The following is a 21,175-nucleotide window of genomic DNA, read 5'->3' as shown; positions in this document are numbered from 1 at the left end:
AGTTATTATTCACCATGGGGAGCAGGAGACAGCTATTTTTCCTAAGGCCTTTTGTGATGAAAAGGAGTAATTTGGCCTAGATATACTCCTCACAAGCTGCTCAGTGGTTACAGCGCGCTTCCTGGCCACTAATTAAATTAGAAAGTGGCTCACTCTAGAAGCGTCCCAGATTAAGAATTCTTGTTCCAGTTTGCTGTTGTTGAATCAGTGTATGGTGATGTAACTGGTCTCTTTTGCTGTTCCCAGGCCCCGGATTAAAGAGCCCCGAAGAGAGAACAATTGAATATCTGGAGGAGGTCGCCATCCAGTACGCGAAAGGCATTGTCAACAAGACCGTTTCTATCAAGAAGGAGAAGGGCCTGGTACAGAGTAAGTCTTACTGATGCATGTTTGTTTATCCACACAAAGCCTTCAGCATGGACATTGATTAACCAACATTTCAGGGGGATGGGAAAGGCCTCTCTCACCCTTTGACCATAATGCAGTCACAGGAAGTAACCTTGTATAACCTATGACCCCAAATCTGCTTAGCAAGTCATGTCACATTACCTTAACCCTGATGACATCCCAATTTATGCTGAACTTCCATAATAACTGCATGATTAATATAACAACATAGAAAAATGCCAGTTTTAGCTTTATAGCAAACGAGAGAGCCAGACCTCTACTCGGTGGGCTGAATGGGCTTCTCCTCGTGACTACATTTAGGAAAAAATGGATCAAATACTGTCTTTTGTGCACAATTTTCATATGGATTTGCTAAAAAGCCACAAGCTGTGAAAAAGGCCTCCTTAAATATTCATGTTCTGTCATGGTATGCTAAGCCAATGAAACCGGACGCTCCCTAGGAGTTGATTCCCATTTTTTTCCAACATGAGCTATAGTTTCCCCATATGTCAGAAATTACTTCCATTGTGCGTGAGCCAGACGTTTGCTATTAATGCCGTCCATAAGCCCTGGGTCACCTTTATGTTAAAAAAATGCATTTAGTATGTCAGGCCCAACATTTTGTCATGGATGCCCCCTTCCCACATGCCACGGTTGTCCACCCTTGTGGCAAGTATTACCCCTAGTATGCCAGTATCCTTATATTACCATGGGTGCACAGTAAGCCACACCTTACCTCCATTATGCTAGTACCGTTATGTTACTGTGAATGCACAGTATGCCAAGAGTTATCACCTGTGCACCACAGACAGTATTTTGTCGCCGGTGCCTGCCGCGCTGAGAACTGCCTCTGGTATTCCTGTACCAGTATTTTGCCAAGGGTGCCTCTAGAAGCCAAGATTGGCTTTCAGTATGCCAGGGCCAGCAACAGACTTGCAAACATAACACCCCACTCTTACACATGCGTTCTTACATTCAGTCACTCATTTATTTGTGATCACTTGCACTCATTCTCATTCACTCATTCTCGCTCATTCGCAGCCACTCACTCAATTTCACTGACGCACTCATACCTTCAGTTGCTTTCACTCATACTCTCACCTCATTCTACCTCTGACTCCCTCATTGTCACTTTCATTCACTCACTGTTACTCATACTCATATGTTCTCACTTGCACTTACTCTTACTCTCATTCTCACTCTCTAACACTCTCACACATTCATTCTCACCCACTCTTACTCACTTCCCGTCACACCTACACTGACTTACCCATGCTCACTGATAGTCAATCACATGCATTCTCACTCAATTCCTCTCACTGATTCTCACCCACTCACTCATGCTGTCTGTCTTATACAAACACACGCTCGCCTGCAAGCATGCATTCAAGACCTTTAAAAGCATTATTTTGGGGCGTCAAGATGGCGGTCGCACTCTGAGAGTGCTCTGGACCCCTCCGTCATCCGCCCGAGATTTCCACGACTTAGCGACCTAATGGTGCCGTGCCGACCATCCCTGCGATCTCCCCGTCCCGTGGGGGTCCTGATGTGGTGAGTGGCGGCGAAGCAGAGCCCCGTTCACGCGACGCGGCCAGAGTGAGAAAATGGCCGTCGGAGCCGGAACCTCCCGGGAGGGCTGACTTGGAGCTGCCTGCTCCTTGACGCAACTGCCCTGGACCGGGGGTGCAGCGGTGGCTGGGAGGAAGCCGGCGCTGGGCCCTGGAGCGTGGGCCCTGGTGGATTGAAGGGACGGTGCTGCCCCGAGCTGCAAACGGGGCTCCCAGTGTCACGGGCGGCGCCGCGCGCCTGCCTGGCGGCGCCGGCTGTAGGAGCTGCGGCGTCCGAGCCGCTTTGAAGACATGATCTCCACCGGATCCGCCCGGGCGGCGAAGGAGCCGCGATGGGAACACCCACTGCGGTTGGGGCCCCCCGGGCTTCCAAGTGAGGTGAGCAGTGTGCGGCAAGCCGCAAGAGCGATAGTGGAGCTGGGACCCGGGCTCCGGGACGCTCCAAGGGGGGGACCCCCTGGGACTTGCCTGAACAGAGACAGACACAATATCCTTGTGACGAGGCCCCCCTGGCCCCCTGATTGAAGAAAACTCCGGTGCCTAAGGGTCCACGGTGGGCCACAGGTGGGGCCTACTGCAGAGTGCCTCAGAGGTGTTAATCGAGCCGAACAACAAGATCAAAATCCTTGGGCCCCATCAGCTTGCGCGGTCGCAGCGCAGTTAACGCATACCCATCAACAACAGCCGTGGGACCAGCAGCCAGGCTGGAGCGGTGGCGGACCTACTACCGGGGCGCCGCGCCCTTAACTCACGCCTCAACGAACCTGAGCCGGTGGCCACTCGACGTGGCCCCGGGCACACCGGGGTAGGCCCCCGGGGGTTCCCCCCGCTGCACCGACGACTCGGCTTTCCCAGGGGAAGGAGTGGACTTGCGTCCTTTGCGTTCCATATAAAAGACCGCGACCACACATACCTGCCCGCCACAAAAAAGCCCTGCTGAGACACGACTTGGAACACCCCAAGAAGTTATATAACTGACCCCTGTCTCTTACGCCAAAATGGGGAAAGGCAAACAAACAGCCCCCGGCCTCCCAGCAAAAGATCGACCAGTTCACGACGCCGGCGGGTTCCCGGGGAGGAGGAGACACGGCTGGTGGAGGTCCCGCGCCGGATGGAGTGAATGCCATCCTCCATGCAATCCAATCATCGCAAGTAGCCGTAGAGACCAAAATCGGGGAAGTGCGAGAGGACATGGGCCTTATTCGTCAGGACCTCAGAAATGCGGTGAGTCGGGTCACCGATGTGGAAGCCCGCGTCTCCCAGACTGAAGACGAATTATCCGATCTTAGAACCAGGGTAGCCCAGTTACAAACTCGAACTAGTGAGCTGCACCGCCGCGCAGAGGATGCGGAAAACCGATCAAGGCGCAACAACCTGCGCTTTGTGGGATTCCCTGAGGGCGTGGAGGAAGATAAGGCCTCCGAATTTCTGGAGCAGTGGATTAAGACCTGGATGCCAGATCAAATTCTTTCACCTTGGTTCGCAGTTGAGCGCGCACACAGGGCCCTTGCCTTGAACGGGCGGCCCTAAACGTCCAATGATTGCACGCTTCTTTAACTTTAAAGACCGAGACAATATCCTTAAAGAAGCCAGACGCACCGAAGACCTCCAATGGGAGAATCATAAAATCCTGATCTTCCCAGACTACACCCGTGAAGTTCAGACCCGTCGCCGATCGTATGAGCAGGTAAAGCAAAAGCTCAGAGCAATGCAGCTCTCATACATGCTCCTCTTCCCCGCGAGACTTAAGGTCCTCATGGCCGGAAAAGCGTACTTTTTCGAATCTCCTGAGAATGCGTGGGACTGGCTAACGGAGGAAGGCCTCGGAGCCCGGAGGGGTCCCCTGATACCAGTCGGGGGGACCTCCCATGAGGACCCCCCCCTTGGGGAAACCCCGGAGGAGCCGGAGGCGCACCAGATCCCGTAGAGGGTAGCAGAGGGACTCGGGAACTCCCATTAACGACGGGATGGCTCGTGACTCCGTTACACCGACCGAGAAAACCCCGGCTGGACCCCCGGGACACAACACAAGCCACGGACGACAACCGTCTGAGCCAGTCCCCGGTGCTCGGCTGATTTTAACCATTTGAACCATTGGGTCCCTATTGGGATACAGTAGGAGATCCTGGGTGCCGGCGCGCGACCGGAGACCTTGGAGGAGCCACTGCGGTTGGCGCTACTATTCCTCAGAGCATCCCGCGCTAAACTTGAACTATGTCCGCTAAATTGCAATTGATCCGACTAAATGGAGGGGTCCACCACTCCACCACTCCACCCAACGACAGTCCTTCTGGCTGTCAGGTTCTGGTTGGGTATTTGGGCGACAGATGCTTCCAGGGAGGGAGTATGGGGAGGGGGGCGGTTGGGGGGTAAAGAGTTTAAAATGGGTTTAGATAGTAAAATGTTGATTAGTTTTCTTTATTATTTTAGTATTTCATTGTTGTGTTTAAAACAGTCGTCCACAGACAGGCACTCAAAACCATGTAACACCCATGCAAACCACGCACAGCCCTCACTGACCCAGATTATTTCATGGAATGTAAATGGCCTACTAGATAAGATCAAGAGATCCGCAGTATTCAATACCCTCCGCAGATACTCCCCCTCAGTGGTCCTACTACAAGAAACCCACCTCCTTGGGACCAAGTGCCCCATGCTTGCACGGGGAGGGTACGACAGAGTGTTTCATGCGGGCTTCTCTAGAGGATCCAGGGGGGTGGCCATTCTGCTCCACCGCTCACTACCCATGGTGGTTACAGCCACACAATCGGACCCCCAGGGCAGATTTGTAGTAGTTAATGGGATTCTTCACGGGTCACCGATAAACCTTGTATGTGCGTACGGGCCTCCGGCAGGACTTGACGCATTCCTACTTTCGCTCCGCCATGTGGCAGCGGGTCTCCCCCAGGGTATCACCCTGCTGGGAGGGGACTTCAATGCCGTCCTCAACCCTAGTCTGGACGTTTCCGGCGAAATTACTGCTAGTAAATCCGCCCGGGCCTCGAGTCTTAACAGCTGGGCTGAGAGCCTCGGCCTGTGCGAGGTATGGAGAATCTGGCATCCTAGGGAACGCCGCTATACACATACCTCGGCTGCTCACTCGACACAGTCCAGAATTGACCTAGTATTTATGCCCGCCCTAGACATTACCAGCGTTACGGGTGCGGAGTTGCTGCCCCGCGGGGTCTCAGATCATGCACCAGTGCTCGTCCGTCTGGGCGGTACGGACCCCACTAGACGCCCGATGTGGCGCCTGAACGCATGGTTCCTACAGGACAACGACTATACCCAGGAAATCAGAAATCACCTCGCCCAATATTTCGAGCTGAACGTGGGATCGGTCCGATCTCCAGGTACAATATGGGCAGCCTACAAGGCCACTCTCAGAGGACAAGCCAAATACCTCCTGCGTTCACGCGAGCGGGCCAGAGATTCACAACTGGTTGAGTTGGAGGCCAAGGCGCTAACCCTGGAACGCCAACAAGCGACCTCAGCGTCGGCCTCTATTTTAAGACAGCTCACTATGGTTAGAGAAGAAATTAAGCGCATAACACTAGAATCAGCAAAACATATCTGGAGGGCCTCGGCAGCACGAATATATGGCTGGGGGGACAAAAACGGGAAAATCCTACACTGGCTGGCCACCCGCCCTCTAGCCAACAGGGTCATACCTGAAATTGCGGAGGATTCAGGTTTGCTTTCCAAAACACCCATTGAAATCGCGCAAAGGTTTGCTTCCTACTACTCGAGCTTATACGCAGAACACCCTCGACCCAGTGCCGAGAGAGAGTCCCCCCTCCTAAACGACATAACTCTCCCAAGAATTCCCCTTGCGATAAGGGACAGACTAGATGAATCCATCGACCTCGCGGAGGTTACAAACGCGATCGCTAGCCTGGCGCCGGGCAGGACCCCGGGACCGGATGGATTCCCTGTGGAGCTATACAATAGATGCGGCGACATTCTGGGCCCCCACTTGCTCAATATGTACGAAGAAGCCGAAAGGCAGGGTTGCTTCCCCAATGAGATCGACCAAGCCACAATTGTAGTGATCCCCAAGACCCAACCCCCGTCGCGATACTGCTCGGCATACCGGCACATTTCACTTTTGAATACAGAGATCAAAGTGCTGTCCACGATCCTTGCATCCAGACTGAGGGAGGTGATGCCCACTCTGGTTCACCCTGACCAATGCGGTTTTATGCCTACCCGAAGTACCCGACATTGTATTAGACGATTACATCTGGCACTAGCACACCACAGGACCTTGTCACACACCCCCCTGGCGTTACTCCTGCTCGACTTTGAAAAAGCCTTTGACACGGTGGATTGGTCCTTCCTAGACCAAGTGCTGCAAGGCAATGGGCTCGGGCCTAAATTCCGAGGCCTGGTGAGGCTCCTCTATTCTAACCCGACGGCCCGGGTACAAGTGAATGGAGTGGTCTCCGACCCGTTTCCCATTGGTCGCGGCACCCGACAAGGATGCCCGCTATCCCCCCTGCTCTTCGCACTAACAATAGAGCCCCTGGCAATACTGCTACGGGAAGACCCCTTGATCGAGGGCTGGTCCTGGCCCGCCTGCCCAGAGGACCGAATAGCGTTATACGCAGACGACGTCCTACTGTACATTTCTAACCCTGCTAAAAGCGGTCCCCGCGTCCTACAAATTCTGAGCCTCTTTGCAGAGGCCTCGGGTCTGATCCTAAACCCCAATAAGTCCCTTTTGGTCCCCCTACATCGTTCCCGGGACTGCGTGGACTGGCAGCACAACATCCCAGTGCGAAGGAACAGTTTTAAGTATTTGGGAATACATATCTCGTTACTCCCTGAGCTGACATGGGAGCTCAACATGACGCCGCTAACTAAAAGAATTAGAACTGACCTCCAGCGCTGGAAGACTCTTCCCCTTAAATCTGCTTGGCAGAATAGCACTCTACAAGATGATGATCCTCCCCAGAGTCCTCTATTTATTGCAAAACTTCCCACACCCCATCCCTAAGAGATGGTTTAGTGAGATGGATTCACTGGCACGTCAATTCATGTGGAACGACACCCGCCCACGCCTAGCGCTCAAAACCTGTCAAAGAGATGTTTACGACGGGGGACTGGGCATGTCTAACATTCATTATTATCTCCTTGCGATGCACCTGCTCGTGATCAACGACTGGGTTGGGGGCGGGTGGTCGGACCCGGCGTATCGGTTGGAACTCCGATCGCTGGGCTACCCGCGGATCTTTGACACCCTATATGGGGGCCCGATCTCCCGGGACATCCCGGAAGTGACCAAGGTGATTTTGTTGGGTTGGCGAATGGCCCAGAAACTGTTGGGGTGGTGGGGGCGCCTTACCCAGCGGACCCCACTATGGCACGGGAAGCACCTAAAAGAAGTGGTGAACCTGGAGGGTTTCCAGAAATGGGACAATATAGGAATCTCCACTCTGGGCGATGTTTGGGAAGGGTCGTACATGCGATCATTTGGGTAGCTGAATCCTGGTTGGGAGTAGATCATTTGGGGACCTACAGAGACTCTTCTCCCTAAATAGGACACAATTTCATAAGTATCTCCAGCTCCGGCACGCCCTACTAGTACACATGCAGGTAGGAAATAACATACCCGAATATAGCCCCATGGAGGCGAAGGTACTGATGGGGAACCTGGGTAGGGGTGGTGTTTCCCAGGTTTACCGTTCTTTGATCGCTCACTCTGCCAGCTCCCTAGGGGGGCCCGCCAGAGATGTGAGGGATGGGTGGGCCCTATGGAAGAGATGTATTGGAACGAAGCACTGATGGCCCCCCGTACCCTATCAATGGCCACCTGCTTCTGGTTAATACAGACCTTTTACCTCCCCATAGCATACCTCACTCCCTCCAGACTACACCGGGCGGGCCTCCAACCCACAGCGGAGTGCCCGCGATGCATGAGCCCCGCAGCCGACTTCTTTCACATGGTATGGACGTGCCCAGTTATAGTGACCTACTGGGGAGAGGTCTTACAGGAGATCTCGGGAGCCCTACAGGGAAACATAGAAAGGGACCCACTGCCCCTCCTATTGGGGATCATGGGAGACATCGGGCTGAGAACATCAGACCGAACCTTCCTCGGGGTGGCATGTCTGGTGGCTAAGAGGGATATAATGGCAGATTGGAAAACCAGAGGTGCCCCAGCACTGGCTAAATGGAGGCGGGGGATGGACTGGTGTGCACAACGTGAAAAATTGGTATACGAGGCCAGGGGTTGCCCGAATAAATATGACAGGATATGGGGGAAGTGGGAGGCCGCAGTGAATACCTAGGTAGTGTTTGACCTTACTTATATTGTGATGCCTGGGAGCTGGGAATCGGGACTGACCAATGTTCGGCGCCACGTTGGCTCCTTGTTAAAATGTTTGTACCATTGATCTTTTTCCTTCCTGAAAATTAATAAAATGTCTTTATCAAAAAAAAAAAAAAGCATTATTTTACATCCCTCGGCTGCAAGCAAAAGTCTTGATCCAGCTCCTGGTGCTCTATTTATTATTAGATTAATAGTGAATAGCAGATTAGTATTCACTTTTATTGTAATAAAAGATGCGCTGGGTTTTTGGCACTGATTTTGCCACCTCTGAGGATTGCAAAGATAGTGCCAGGAGTATCCGCTGCAACCCCCTAAATGATGTCCCTGGCATTCATAGAGGTTGAAGGAGATTTCTGGTCTGTTAGGCCAAGAACTATGTTGAGATCCAGTGTTCATCAAACGGGATACCAAACCCAAGCGATATTTAGTTTGTTCTATATTTTGCAACCCAAAGCGGAACACAGGAATAAAGAAGCTCTTGCCAGCCTCCAGTTCCTGCCAGCCTCTGAGTAACTGCCCCCCGAACCTTCCGCTGATCGTTCCAATCATTGGCATTCTCGGTATGCGTTGCATGCACAGAATTCCTCAAGTACAACACACTACTATCTTAACAATGCGGTGCTCATCCTGTTATTCAGACCTTTAAGGGGCAGAAATTGGGTATTTGTCTCAGAGACACTGGTGCAAATAATATTGAGTAATCTAAGAGCAGGTGCCCCAGACTCATCATACATTAACACGTTTGCCAGTGTCATAGGCTTCAGATTTTAAAGGGAACTTTAAAGTACATATCTCCATAATGTCAGTGCTTTTTATTTTCCAGCTACTTTTGTTGTAAAATATTACACTATGATGTTATTAACAGCCGTATTACATTTCTTGTGACTGTCACTGCTGTCCACCAATGGTCAGACATGTTACCCGGTCAACACAAATTCCCTCCCTCCCCTCAGGCTCTAAGAATCTGAGTGCTCAAGGTGCAGACCAGGTGTAGAGGACCAGGGGTAAATGGTGAGAAACAAAATAATTGTGTGGTTCAGTTTCGCAGCAGTGAGAAGGGGTATTAGTGTTGGTTTGCGCAGTGCACTCCCTTGGATTCTGCAAATCCCATTCAATTTCATGTAAAAATATCGATCCATATAAGATTGGTAAAATGGAAACTTGAATTATCTATTACCAGAACTTGGTATTAAGGGGTCGTGGGATGCATACACTGTACTAGCTTCATATCGCAAAGAATTAAATTTGTACACTGTAGGAGCTTGATAAAAAGATAGGGACTTTATAAAACAAGTGTAAAGGTGCAATTATTTTGTCATCAATTACAAAGCTACAGCTATGGCAATAAATAACTCCACCAATGAGTCCCTGGTGCAACATATTCATACCTCCCATGCCAGCTCAACCTTCATGAATGGCACATTCCTCTCAGTACACTTGTTTATATGCAGCACTGGGTTTTCCATTGTTCACATATTAGCGACTGACCATGTAATGCAACATATATTGTTACATTTGTATGTGCTCTGACCCCTAAACACATGTAGAGTTGGCTAATCCTTGAGTGGCATATTTAATTTACCTCTAAGTCCCTAGTACACAGTAGTCCGTGTACCCAGGGCCACTGGTATGTAATAGTGGCAACCCCAAGCAGCCCACCGGCAGCCCTTTTGGGGCAGCGCGAGAGAAAGAGGGCAGCCCTCCAGAGGAGCCAACTCCTTAACCAAGTGACTCCTCTTACCCCCACATAACACCAGTGGGGGACAGAATAGAGTCCTTCCTTAAGAAATGGAGGGGGGTCTTATCAAACACGTGGATACTCAACATCATCCAACATGCATACTGCATAGAACATAAAGAAATTGCCAAGGTCAGACCAAAGAAAAGATCACTCTAAAGAAGAGAGACGCTGCCTACAGTGCGAGATGCAGGATCTCTTAGAAAATAAGGCAAGAGAGCGATTGGCCACAGCAGAAATCAACCAAGGAAACTACTCTGAATAATTGCTTGTCCCTAAACCAGACAAGTCTCTAAGACAAATTCTGGACCTCCGCTTCTTAAACAGGTTCATACAAATGCAAAAATGTAAAATCGCAAAACCACAGGTGGTCATTCCACAGCTGCTGGAAAATTATTACATGGCAACCATAGACCTAAAACACACCTACCTGCAAATCCGCATGAACCGCAAGCACAAAAGGTACTTGCGGCTCATCTTCAACTAAAACCACTACCAATTCAGAGTGCTTCACTTCAGAAACAAGTCAGCACCCATGATTTTCACAAAGTGCATATTCATAGACACCCTTCACAGACTAAGGTTCACAATCAACTTAGAAAAGCCATCAACATAGCTGGAAAGAGAGAACACTCTTCTTGGGAGTGAAGTGGATATGAGAGCCTTCCCTATCTCCAAGAGGATTTGGGCAATCGCACCGCATGCTCACTGACGGGGACTGTGGGGAAAATGATGGACATGATTTCCTCGGGCATTCCTCTGAAACCACATGCAAGATTACACAAGACCTCCAAGAGTAGATTCAAAACAGGTGATCACAGGGAACGGGTCGTTAGAAGGATATAGTGGTTGTAACGCAGGGAGTGCAGGAAAAGATGACACAATGGAACATGGCTGACAGTGGTCTAAACCTTCACCCAACCAACTCCAACTGTGACGATCACCAAGGACATGTCCCGCAGGGGAGCACGCATGAGGAAACTAAAGAATAGAGGGCTATGGAAAGCCGAGGAAGCAATCCACTGCATAAATGTATTTGAACTAAAAACAGTTTTCCTGAACCTTTTAGACATGGTTGAAAGGGAAGACCATGCTAATCCACAATGTTCTATCTGAACAAGGAAGGAGGGACAAGGTCATGTGTGCTGTCAAAACTAACTCAGGAAATATGGCCATTCAGAGACCATAACTACATGAATTTTAGAAAACAATTGAAAACATATCTCTCTTCTTCAGTTTTCTGCTATTCGATCCCACTCTCTGTACTCCAATTAGCACTGACCGCTCTGGGAAGCCCATCTGGTAGTCATGCGCTATATAAAATCAGTTCAATAGCATAGAGAGGAATAACCTTAACAACCATGCATCTTCCAGGAGTAGAAAAACGAAAAGCAGACAGACTAAGCAGGCAGGCATCCATATCCCATCCAGTGGGGCACCCCAGAGATCTACCTGTTTGTACTATCAGAAACCGAAAAATGCCAAGACTTCATGCCCAGGCACCCGCACCGCCATTTCCAGGGGAATACCGTGTTGATAAGTCGGTCAGGGAAATTTGCCTTGCCACAAATTCCCCTCATTCCTTTAGTGAGTAACAAGTGCAAACAGTCTTGAATGACGCTGATCCTAATTGCCCATTGTGAGCAAGACACGTGGTTCTCTGACCTCATGGAAATGGCACAAAGAAGTATAAAGAGGATACCAGCAAACCACAACCTCCTCTCCATGCAGGGAGGAAAAGTCCACAACCCAGAGTCAAGCACCCTGAGTCTAGCAGCCTGGCCCTGATGACAAAGTTTGGACACTTTAACCTTTCAAAGCGATTTATGGACATCCTAACAGAGGCTAGAATGCCACGTTCTACTCAGCAACATGGCAGATATATGTCCTGTGGCGCAGAGACAAAGAATAGAACAGAGGACGCCACAGTGATCCAATACCGTACGCAGCTGCTAGATAATAGTCGAACATATGTTTTACTAAAAGTACACTTGATGGCAGTACTACCCTGCACAAGAGGACACCTAGGAAGAAGCCTCTTCACAACACCAGTGATTAAAAGGTTTCTAAAAGGAGCAAAAAGAATAGCTCCACCTAGATCAGTGGCAACACCAATGTGAAACCTCAGTCTGGTACGAACACAATTAATGAAGGCACCCCTTGAACCGATACACAAGTCAGAACTGCAGTTTCCAACCATGATGACTACCTTCCCAGTCACAATCATGGGCACTAAAAATCCAAGAGCCATCCCTGCAAATACACAAGGATAGGGTGGTCATTCAGCTCTACCCACACTTCCTCCCCAATGCCACATCACAGTTCCACGTTAACCAAACTATCCAGCTTCTAGGTATGTTCCACTAACCAAAGGCACAAGCTGAGAGAACACTACTTATGATGGACGTATGCAGGGCTTTGATGTACTACCTAGAAAGGACAAGGGACATCAGAATGGAGAGACAGTTCTTCTTATCTTTAGCCAGCTCAAGCAAAGGATCACTAGTGATGAAGGAAATTTTCACCAGATAAACAGTGCAAACAAATCCAGTTATGCTTCCAGAAAGAGGATACACACTTGAAGGCAAGGACGAAAGTGCATTCCACAAGGGAAAAAAGGAGCCACCTTGGAATTCCTAGTAAGCATGCCAATAAATGACATGTGTATGGCAGCCACATTGTTATCAGTTCACACCTTCACTAGGCACTATTGTGTGGACATTCAAGTGAACAAGGAGTCACAAGTGGATTAGAAAGTACTGAAGCATCTGTTTGTAAGCACAACCTTCTTTTATTCCAAGAATGACTAGAAACTGCTACAAAATCAATGCATAGCATGTGAATTCAGAAAAGGGTTTATTCTGCAGAACGAAATGGTTGCTTACCAGTAAAAGTAGTTCAGCAGCTTGTATAATTTTCTAGATTTACATGCAACCCTCCACCACACTATAAAATTAGGTCAAACAAAGAGGGTTAGCTCCTGAAATACCTTAAGACACGAAGCTGATAGTCGCCAAAGGGGAAAAATCAATCTGAAGATGGCTACCACGCACGAGGGCTTCTGGGGCGCCCGTCTGACGTCATGCATCATGGGAAGACGGACATGGCAGCTAGTGGCCACAGATGTCCAGAAAAAAAACAAAAGAAAAGAGGATTAAGAAGATGATTTTGGACACATCCACTAGATGGTAGCATAACGCACAGCACGTGAATACAGAAAATTCTTACAGCTGCAGAACTGCTCCTACTGGTAAGTAACCATTTAACTCTGTCTTGTTGGATTTTGGCGGAGCATGGCACTGTGGAATTGTTAGGGCCAAACCCCCAGCAAATAGGTGGAGTTGCCCCTGGGAAATTTTTTCCCAATTGGTTAGCGAGTCACCCCCACCCACAGGCTAGTGCCAGGCTTGAATGTGGCACCCTGGATACCTTCTATAGAACATGACTGGACCTGCTGAGCCCTGGACTGCACCTACTGAAGCGTATGGGCAGAGATACCAATGGCTGGACTTGCTCCTTCTTGTATCTTAGACTGAAAAATGGTCTCCATGGCTAGTGGGCTGTCTTGTTAAGCTTCAGGAATGCAAAAGCTGCAAGAAGCCCAAGAGACTGCTGGGCCCAGCTGACCATTTCCAACTGTATTTGCCCCGTACCCTGACAGTATTTGGCCAGCAAGGGACTTATGGCCAAAGCCTGCTCTCTTGATCTGCTGAGGATTTCGAATTCTGAAAAAGTTTCTAAGTCAGAAAGTAAAACTTTCCATTGGACCAAATTTGCTGCCTGTGTCTGACACACGCTGCAGCTTTAACTTTTGACTTTGACCCCGTGTAGCACGACCAGATACCAGAGTTCGGGTCATTGCACTCTCGGCTGCTAGAAACATCTAAAACTTTGAAAACTTGTATCTTCAGTTACGTACATCTGATTTGTCATCTTGATGTCTATTTGCTCATTAAATCTTTTACTATTTTTGTCAATTAGTGTGGGTTTTTTATTGTGTTATGTTGTTTTTCTACTTATTAACTGTTTTGGTACTGAAATGCTTTACACATTTCTTCTAATCTAAGCCTGTCTGGTCTGTGGTACCGCTGCCAAAGGTTGAGCGTAGGTTTACATTATTGAGACCCAACTGGACGTAGTAAGGAATAGTAACATTAGAGACTTCCATCCACTTCAGTTTATAATCCACTTTCTCACGCTAGGTCTATGGAATGGTTCCTTGTTTGTGAATGAACTCTTATAGTATGTCGGATTTTTAAGAAGGTTGGCCCTAAAAAGCCAACAGATAATAGATTCATTGCCCTTTTAGATGCTTAAGCCACAATATTAACATGAGGCACATTGAAAAAGAATGGGCATCAGCTGCTGCCCACAGACAGAATGCAGTTCTGCCATAGTTACAGAACATGAGGTACTATAATGGCCCTGACGATAGTACCACACGAGATGGCACACAGACAGAAGAAATCCTTGTACATTTACTTTATAAATTTGTTCTCTGCGTTCGTTTGGGTGGACCATAAAATGCTAAGGCAGAATCCTCAAAAGTAGGGCTTAAACATTTATTACGATCTAAAAAATCCTGTACTACAAAACCTGGGTTAGAATAAGATTGGACAAACCTGGGTCATATATCTGAAAAGATCAAGAGAAAGAGAGGCTTCAAGCAGGGATGTAGGAGGACCCCACTTTATTCTGCACATATGGCAAATTTATGGCATAGAATCTCAGATGTTTCCTCCAAACTTGAGAAACCAGCACCTCTATCTACTTCAAAATGCAGATAAGTCCACACAGGACCCCACTTGTAGGAGTCCAGATGGCACTGGATCCTTTGATATATACTTGGGAGAATAGTCTGCAAATCAATGTAATAAAAACAAAGGTGGTAGTTTACAGCAGAAAATAGTGCTCGAAACAATATCGACTCCAGCTTTAACCCACGGCAGAATAGCTTTTCCTGGCATAGAGGGAAAATACTACATACATATCGGAATGTGGATTAATATGTGAGATGGGCAAGTGTCCATCGCAGAGGATAGGGCCACCACCTGCTAGATGTCACGCAAATTAACTATATTAAACCTGTGCTCAGTCTCTGGTAATTTGACACAGAACAACCGAGCTTAAATCAAAGGCAATGTGTAAAGTATTTAAGCAGTTCATAAACAGAAGAAAAAAAAAAGCAGCGATATGAATTATTTAAAGAGTAAAGTACAAATAGTTGCCACAAAGCGCCAATGATATTGTATGGAAGCTGTAGAATAGGACCCAGGCACCATTTGAGGCAGATTGTGATAGAACCCTGGTCAGACACAGCAAGTGGATTGGTCCCGGTGAGAGTTTAGAAGTCCATAAGTTTGAAAATATTTTAAGTCCCAATGCAGAAAGGAACTTAGTCACTTTTTGAGAAGAAAAATCCTCCTCAACAGGCAGCTGCTGAAATTTTAGCCATTGCCATGGAACCAAAGGTCAGATCCTTACAGCAGGTTGGTCTCTCTGGAACTTTGGAAATTTCTCGCTGAATGTAACAGGAATGTAACATGGACTTAGTCGTTTTTTGGGAGGTGATGGGAGCCTTGATCAGGACAAAGCTGAAATTCAGTCTGAAGCTGTGGAACAGTTAGTCTGATACATTTTCTAGCAACCGCCCCCCTGATAAACTTTTTCAGAAGTTTGCAAACTTTCATCTGGTGCCCAAACAGCCACAGGAGTACACTGCTTAGGCCTCTGGGGAAAACTGGTGGAGACTCCAAATGTGTCAGGCAGAGGCCAACAGCAAAGTCTAGTTCAGGTCCCATTGCTACTGGCCAGCTGGGCATTTCCACCAGTAGACGTTTTGCAGCTGATTGTGTCCATGTAGCACACAGGTCAACCACCTTACCCATGAAGTCCACTTCTTTGTCTTGGATACACAAGGAAGCAGGTCCAGTCTGGCAGGGCTGCTCTCAGGTCATAGACAGCAGATCCAGACCTGTACTTTTTCTTCGCATGTCTGGAGAATGTTCTGAGGATGTGTTTTGGGGGTACATTTATGCCTTGCACCACATAGTGGATAGGATGACTTTTGGGCACTCTTTAACTAATGGGGTAAATGTTAATAGAGGCAACCCTACCCAACGTTTCAGCAAGTCTGTTTGCCCTACTGCAAACAACCCCACAGTGCCCCTCACTCTCAGAATCTAAAATAGGAAGCCCTTCTCTCCTTGTGCAGAGCCTGTGTGCCCACCTGTCGAAGTGGCTATGGCAATGAGCTTCTCCCTCCTCTGTGGTCACTCACAACTGGTTCTAGGGGTGGCTTTCCTCCCACTGGGTTTGTTGCCATCCTGTCTAGGGGTACAGAACCTGGGGCCTTTTATAAATGTCACCTAATATTTACTTGCGACATGGAAGGCCCCTTTGAAGTAAATTAAGTTCCTGGGCTCACCTCCAACTGGTCTTCCTGCCGGGGGAGATAACTCCCCACTCCCATGTCATTGTCTCTGCTGTGTGAGCAGTTGTCACACCTCCTTCATACCCAAGTCTGGCTAAGTGGTTGGAGAGCTAATGCAAATTAACCCCCAGCAGCTTCAGGCATGGTCAAGGTAATGTTCTAAAAGTTATATTTCCCTTACAGTTAATAAAAATGTGACTTTACCATTAGATTGGATTTTTATTAAATATAACAATGAATCTTTGAACAAAGCCTGTAGTTGGTATAGGTCAAAATTTATAAATTAAAGTGTAAAATCAATGTACCAATTACAACATGACCAATGACAGTGTTGTTTTGGGTAGAGGGAACATGGCATTTCTTATGTCACACATATTCCATTCGCAAATACTATGCACTCTACCTTGACAGCAGAAAGATGTGCTTAGGGGTGACTTATTTAACATTTAGAATCAGGTTTTCCTACTTGTCAAAAGAATGATTTTTGACCTGTCTTGGCAGCATGGTTCATGCTTCTGCTGTCCGGCTACTCTGGCTAGGCCTGAAGCTATGTATTCACTCCCTTTGTAGGGGTTAGCAAAATGGGTGCTGCAGTCCACAGGTGGCATTTGGCATTCCATGCCATGGGTGGACCATATAGTATGGCCTTACTGGAAACTAAAATGTGCAAATCAGGTTTCAATCCAACAACACGTTTTTATAGTCAGAGCACATATACCGGGTACTGGATACTAATGTCCCAGTGTTAGAGTTCAAGATTACCAGTAGGTGAGTAACCACAAGAAATCAAGAATTTAAGTGACCATTCAAAAAGGGGTCACTTTGCAACAGTACATTGCAATGTAATTGCATACAATTAACTCTGGGCTAACCAGATCCACAAACATGCCTAACTAAGGCTGAAGAGTCAGAATACACAGTGCGAGAGATATTTGATGTACCTTTATAAAATACCAACAGTTGTCACTATAAACATCGAAAGCACTCGTGGGCTGAGACAGCAATTTTCATAGAGGATTAAAGCTCCAATTGTAAGATTTCTTACAGTGAAGCAAAGCACTTCCTTGGAATGTATAAAGATGGGAATTAGGACTCCAGTTCATTCGTGGGCTTTAAATGTATAGTCAAGGACCCAATTAAATAGGCATTGTTTAACCATGATATTTATCCATTGGCGAATGACAGAGTTACTAAATAGGTTATGAGGTCTTAGACTGCCCCAGAGACCCCAACTGTATACTATTTTTCTCTTTTGGAGAACATTAAAGGGGCTCATTAATATCAGCATTTGTTTCGGTGACAAGCTTTAGCGTGATGTTTTAGTGTGATAGTACAGTATATACATCCCCGTGCCCCATTGCACAACTTGTTATTACAAGGTGCAGGGATGGGGCTTGATACTGTGGGGCATTGGAGTGTATACACTGTAGGACCTTCATATTACTGGGTACCAAAATGTGCATTGTAGGAGCTTATCCATGCAGGGCACTGGAACATGTACCTTGTAGGAATTTGGTATTATTTGTACATTGGAATGTATGTAATGGAGTAGCTTGGTGTACAAAGACACGTTTTAGTTCCTAATAATAACAAGCATCTATAGGACCCACCTTCAAATGCCTCGAATACCAAGGCCCTACAGTGCTTGCATCCCAGTGCTCCAGTAATAACGTGTTCTGTGAGTACTTGGTATTGCTAGACATCTGAATATGAGCTTGCTATAGGAGGAAACTGGAATGTTTGCACTGTAAGGCTTCATACTGCAGGGCAGCACTTTGTGCACACTATAAGATGGTAATATTGAACACTATAAGGTATGTGCTGTTTGAGCTTGGCAATACTTAACAGACTAATTCCGGCACTGCTTTTCATCTCCAGAGCTCACAGATTATGCCCTGGGCATCCCATTTGTCCGGCAGCAGGTCTACAAATCTGTTGAGTCCAAGGTGAAGAAGCAGACCAAAGGACTGTACCCGGCTCCCCTGAAAATCATTGAGGTACGTCAGTAGCTTCATGTTTACTCACAAAGTCTCAGTTGAGTTAGAATGATGGCGCCAGGCAGACTCTACTGCCGGTCTCCTTGCCACCACCTAGCAGTAAGAAAGGGAAGCACATAATCGTGATTTGTCTACTCCCGGGCACAGATTTGGAATGGTAGTGTGTGAAACACGTCAAGGGCAGTTTTCAGAAGAGTTCAAACGTTGGTGAACTTCATTACGAGCAGCAGTAGTTGAATGTTAAACGCTCTAGCACGACTGAGTTCTCACTACTCCACACATTGTACCTCTGCGCCAGCCATCTGTGATGAATTTCTGATGCTGCCTGCTAGGATTTCTCCCTGGGGAATGGGTTCTGTTTTTTGGCTCCAGCCCTGTTTGTTTCCTAATTTGGGCTGTCAAAGGCTTTTCCTTTGTATTCGGTCTTTCTTGTCCTTCTCCGAGGTGTCAGAAAAGCAGTGTAATGCACGCCGGCACTACAGAATGTGTCCTTGCATCGCATCCCGGCTGCACTACTCCTGGCTGCCTTGAGGAGCTTCTGTCCTGGCTCTCCTTCCTGGTAATGCAGTTATTTTCTAGCCTCCTGGAGCGGGCCTGTGGGGGACAGATACTCCCTAATCGGTGCTCAACATAAACAAGATACCTTTGTAAGATGGTCATCAGTTGTGACACTGCAGTGGAAAGGGATACATGCCTCTGTTTCATACCTGCTGCTCTTTGCCCAGTGCCTGAGCATCTGAAATGCAACTTTTCTGACAATCCTGTACGCTGGCTGTGAGCTGTAGGCTACTGATTAACCCTTATGTAGAGGCCAAAGAAGGGCATACAGTAGCCAAAGCTGAGCCCTGGGATGAGAATACACTGTTTATTATTTTTTAAATTGCAGATGTTGGTGCCACATCTCCAGTTCTGAAAGTGGCGGTATTAGAATGGTATTTAGACTTATGCAGATGTTCACATTTTCCCCTGTCTTGCTAGGTTGTGAAGGCTGGACTCGAACATGGATCGGAGGCTGGTTATCTGGCAGAAAGACAGGTATGAACCCACTCTGCATCAGTGCAACTCTAATTCATTTGGGATTTTTTTTTTGCAATGTAAAACAAACATGTTCTCTATAGATGCACTAGGTCTTGCCTGAGAACAAAGTAGTAGAGTTTGTCGCAGGCCACAATCACATCTTACTGAAATACATTGTTTGCCATTTGTATGATGCTTTCCGACCACTTACGAGTGCCAAAGCATTTTCTGAATTGTCAAGTATGTAATTGCTCCCAGTTGTGCCAGGTGTGGTTGAGTGTTGGTTTAGATGTCTTTGTGAAAAAAATATTGGTCCAACATCTATTTTAGGCTCTGAGTTGGCCCAAACGTATATTAAGATATTCCTTCTGTTTGCACTCACAATTGAGGACTTCACCCACAGATCTTCATTTCGTCCTTTGCTGGTGAAGTGTTCATTATCTGCCAGTCAAGATCTTTATAGTTTTGACATACATGTTAGACCAGCAGCATTGGGGTGAACTTTACTGTCAGCACATGGTAGGTAACAGCGTAGTCCTATTCTGTAACACACTGGCCTCTGAGCTAGAATCGAAAATCAGTGTATTTCCCCCTTGTCTTGATTTCCAACATGTTGCTTATTATCACTTTCATGTTGTAGGAAGTTGGCTCTGTATGTGCTATTTCAAAGTAAGGAATAGCATGCACAGAGTCCAAGGGTTCCCCTTAGAGGTAAAATAGTGGTAAAAATAGATAATACTAATGCTCTATTTTGTGGTAGTGTGGTCGAGCAGTAGGCTTATCCAAGGAGTAGTGTTAAGCATTTGTTGTACATACACATAGACAATAAATGAGGTACACACACTCAGAGACAAATCCAGCCAATAGGTTTTTATATAGAAAAATATCTTTTCTTAGTTTATTTTAAGAACCACAGGTTCAAATTCTACATGTAATATCTCATTCGAAAGGTATTGCAGGTAAGTACTTTAGGAACTTCAAATCATAAAAATTGCATGTATACTTTTCAAGTTATTCCCAAATAGCTGTTTTAAAAGTGGACACTTAGTGCAATTTTCACAGTTCCTGGGGGAGGTAAGTTTTGGTTAGTTTTACCAGGTAAGTAGGACACTTACAGGGTTCAGTTCTTGGTCCAAGGTAGCCCACCGTTGGGGGTTCAGAGCAACCCCAAAGTCACCACACCAGCAGCTCAGGGCCGGTCAAGTGCAGAGTTCAAAGTGGTGCCCAAAACACATAGGCTAGAATGGAGAGAAGGGGGTGCCCCGGTTCCGGTCTGCTTGCAGGTAAGTACCCGCGTCTTCGGAGGGCAGACCAGGGGGGTTTTGTAGGGCACCGGGGGGGACACAAGCCCACACAGAAATTTCACCCTCAGCAGCGCGGGGGCGGCCGGGTGCAGTGTAGAAACAAGCGTCGGGTTTTCAATGTTAGTCTATGAGAGATCTCGGGATCTCTTCAGCGCTGCAGGCAGGCAAGGGGGGGATTCCTCGGGGAAACCTCCACTTGGGCAAGGGAGAGGGACTCCTGGGGGTCACTTCTCCAGTGAAAGTCCGGTCCTTCAGGTCCTGGGGGCTGCGGGTGCAGGGTCTCTCCCAGGCGTCGGGACTTTAGATTCAAAGAGTCGCGGTCAGGGGAAGCCTCGGGATTCCCTCTGCAGGCGGCGCTGTGGGGGCTCAGGGGGGACAGGTTTTGGTACTCACAGTA

General features: G+C 47.6%; 1 protein-coding gene across 1 annotated transcript in view; it reads left to right on the top strand.

Annotated features, from left to right (window-relative positions):
• The window catches only part of HADHA (hydroxyacyl-CoA dehydrogenase trifunctional multienzyme complex subunit alpha), a 109,114-nt gene that overhangs the window by 37,869 nt on the left and 50,070 nt on the right, over window positions 1-21,175 (top strand). The window contains exons 8-10 of the mRNA XM_069233659.1: window positions 247-369; window positions 18,339-18,457; window positions 19,436-19,492. Coding sequence (XP_069089760.1) covers window positions 247-369; window positions 18,339-18,457; window positions 19,436-19,492 — 299 coding nt within the window. The remainder of the gene's footprint in view (window positions 1-246; window positions 370-18,338; window positions 18,458-19,435; window positions 19,493-21,175) is intronic.

This window comes from Pleurodeles waltl, chromosome 5, assembly GCF_031143425.1.
Source record: "Pleurodeles waltl isolate 20211129_DDA chromosome 5, aPleWal1.hap1.20221129, whole genome shotgun sequence".
NCBI lineage: Eukaryota > Metazoa > Chordata > Amphibia > Caudata > Salamandridae > Pleurodeles > Pleurodeles waltl.
This window is presented reverse-complemented; position numbering and strand designations above follow the sequence as displayed.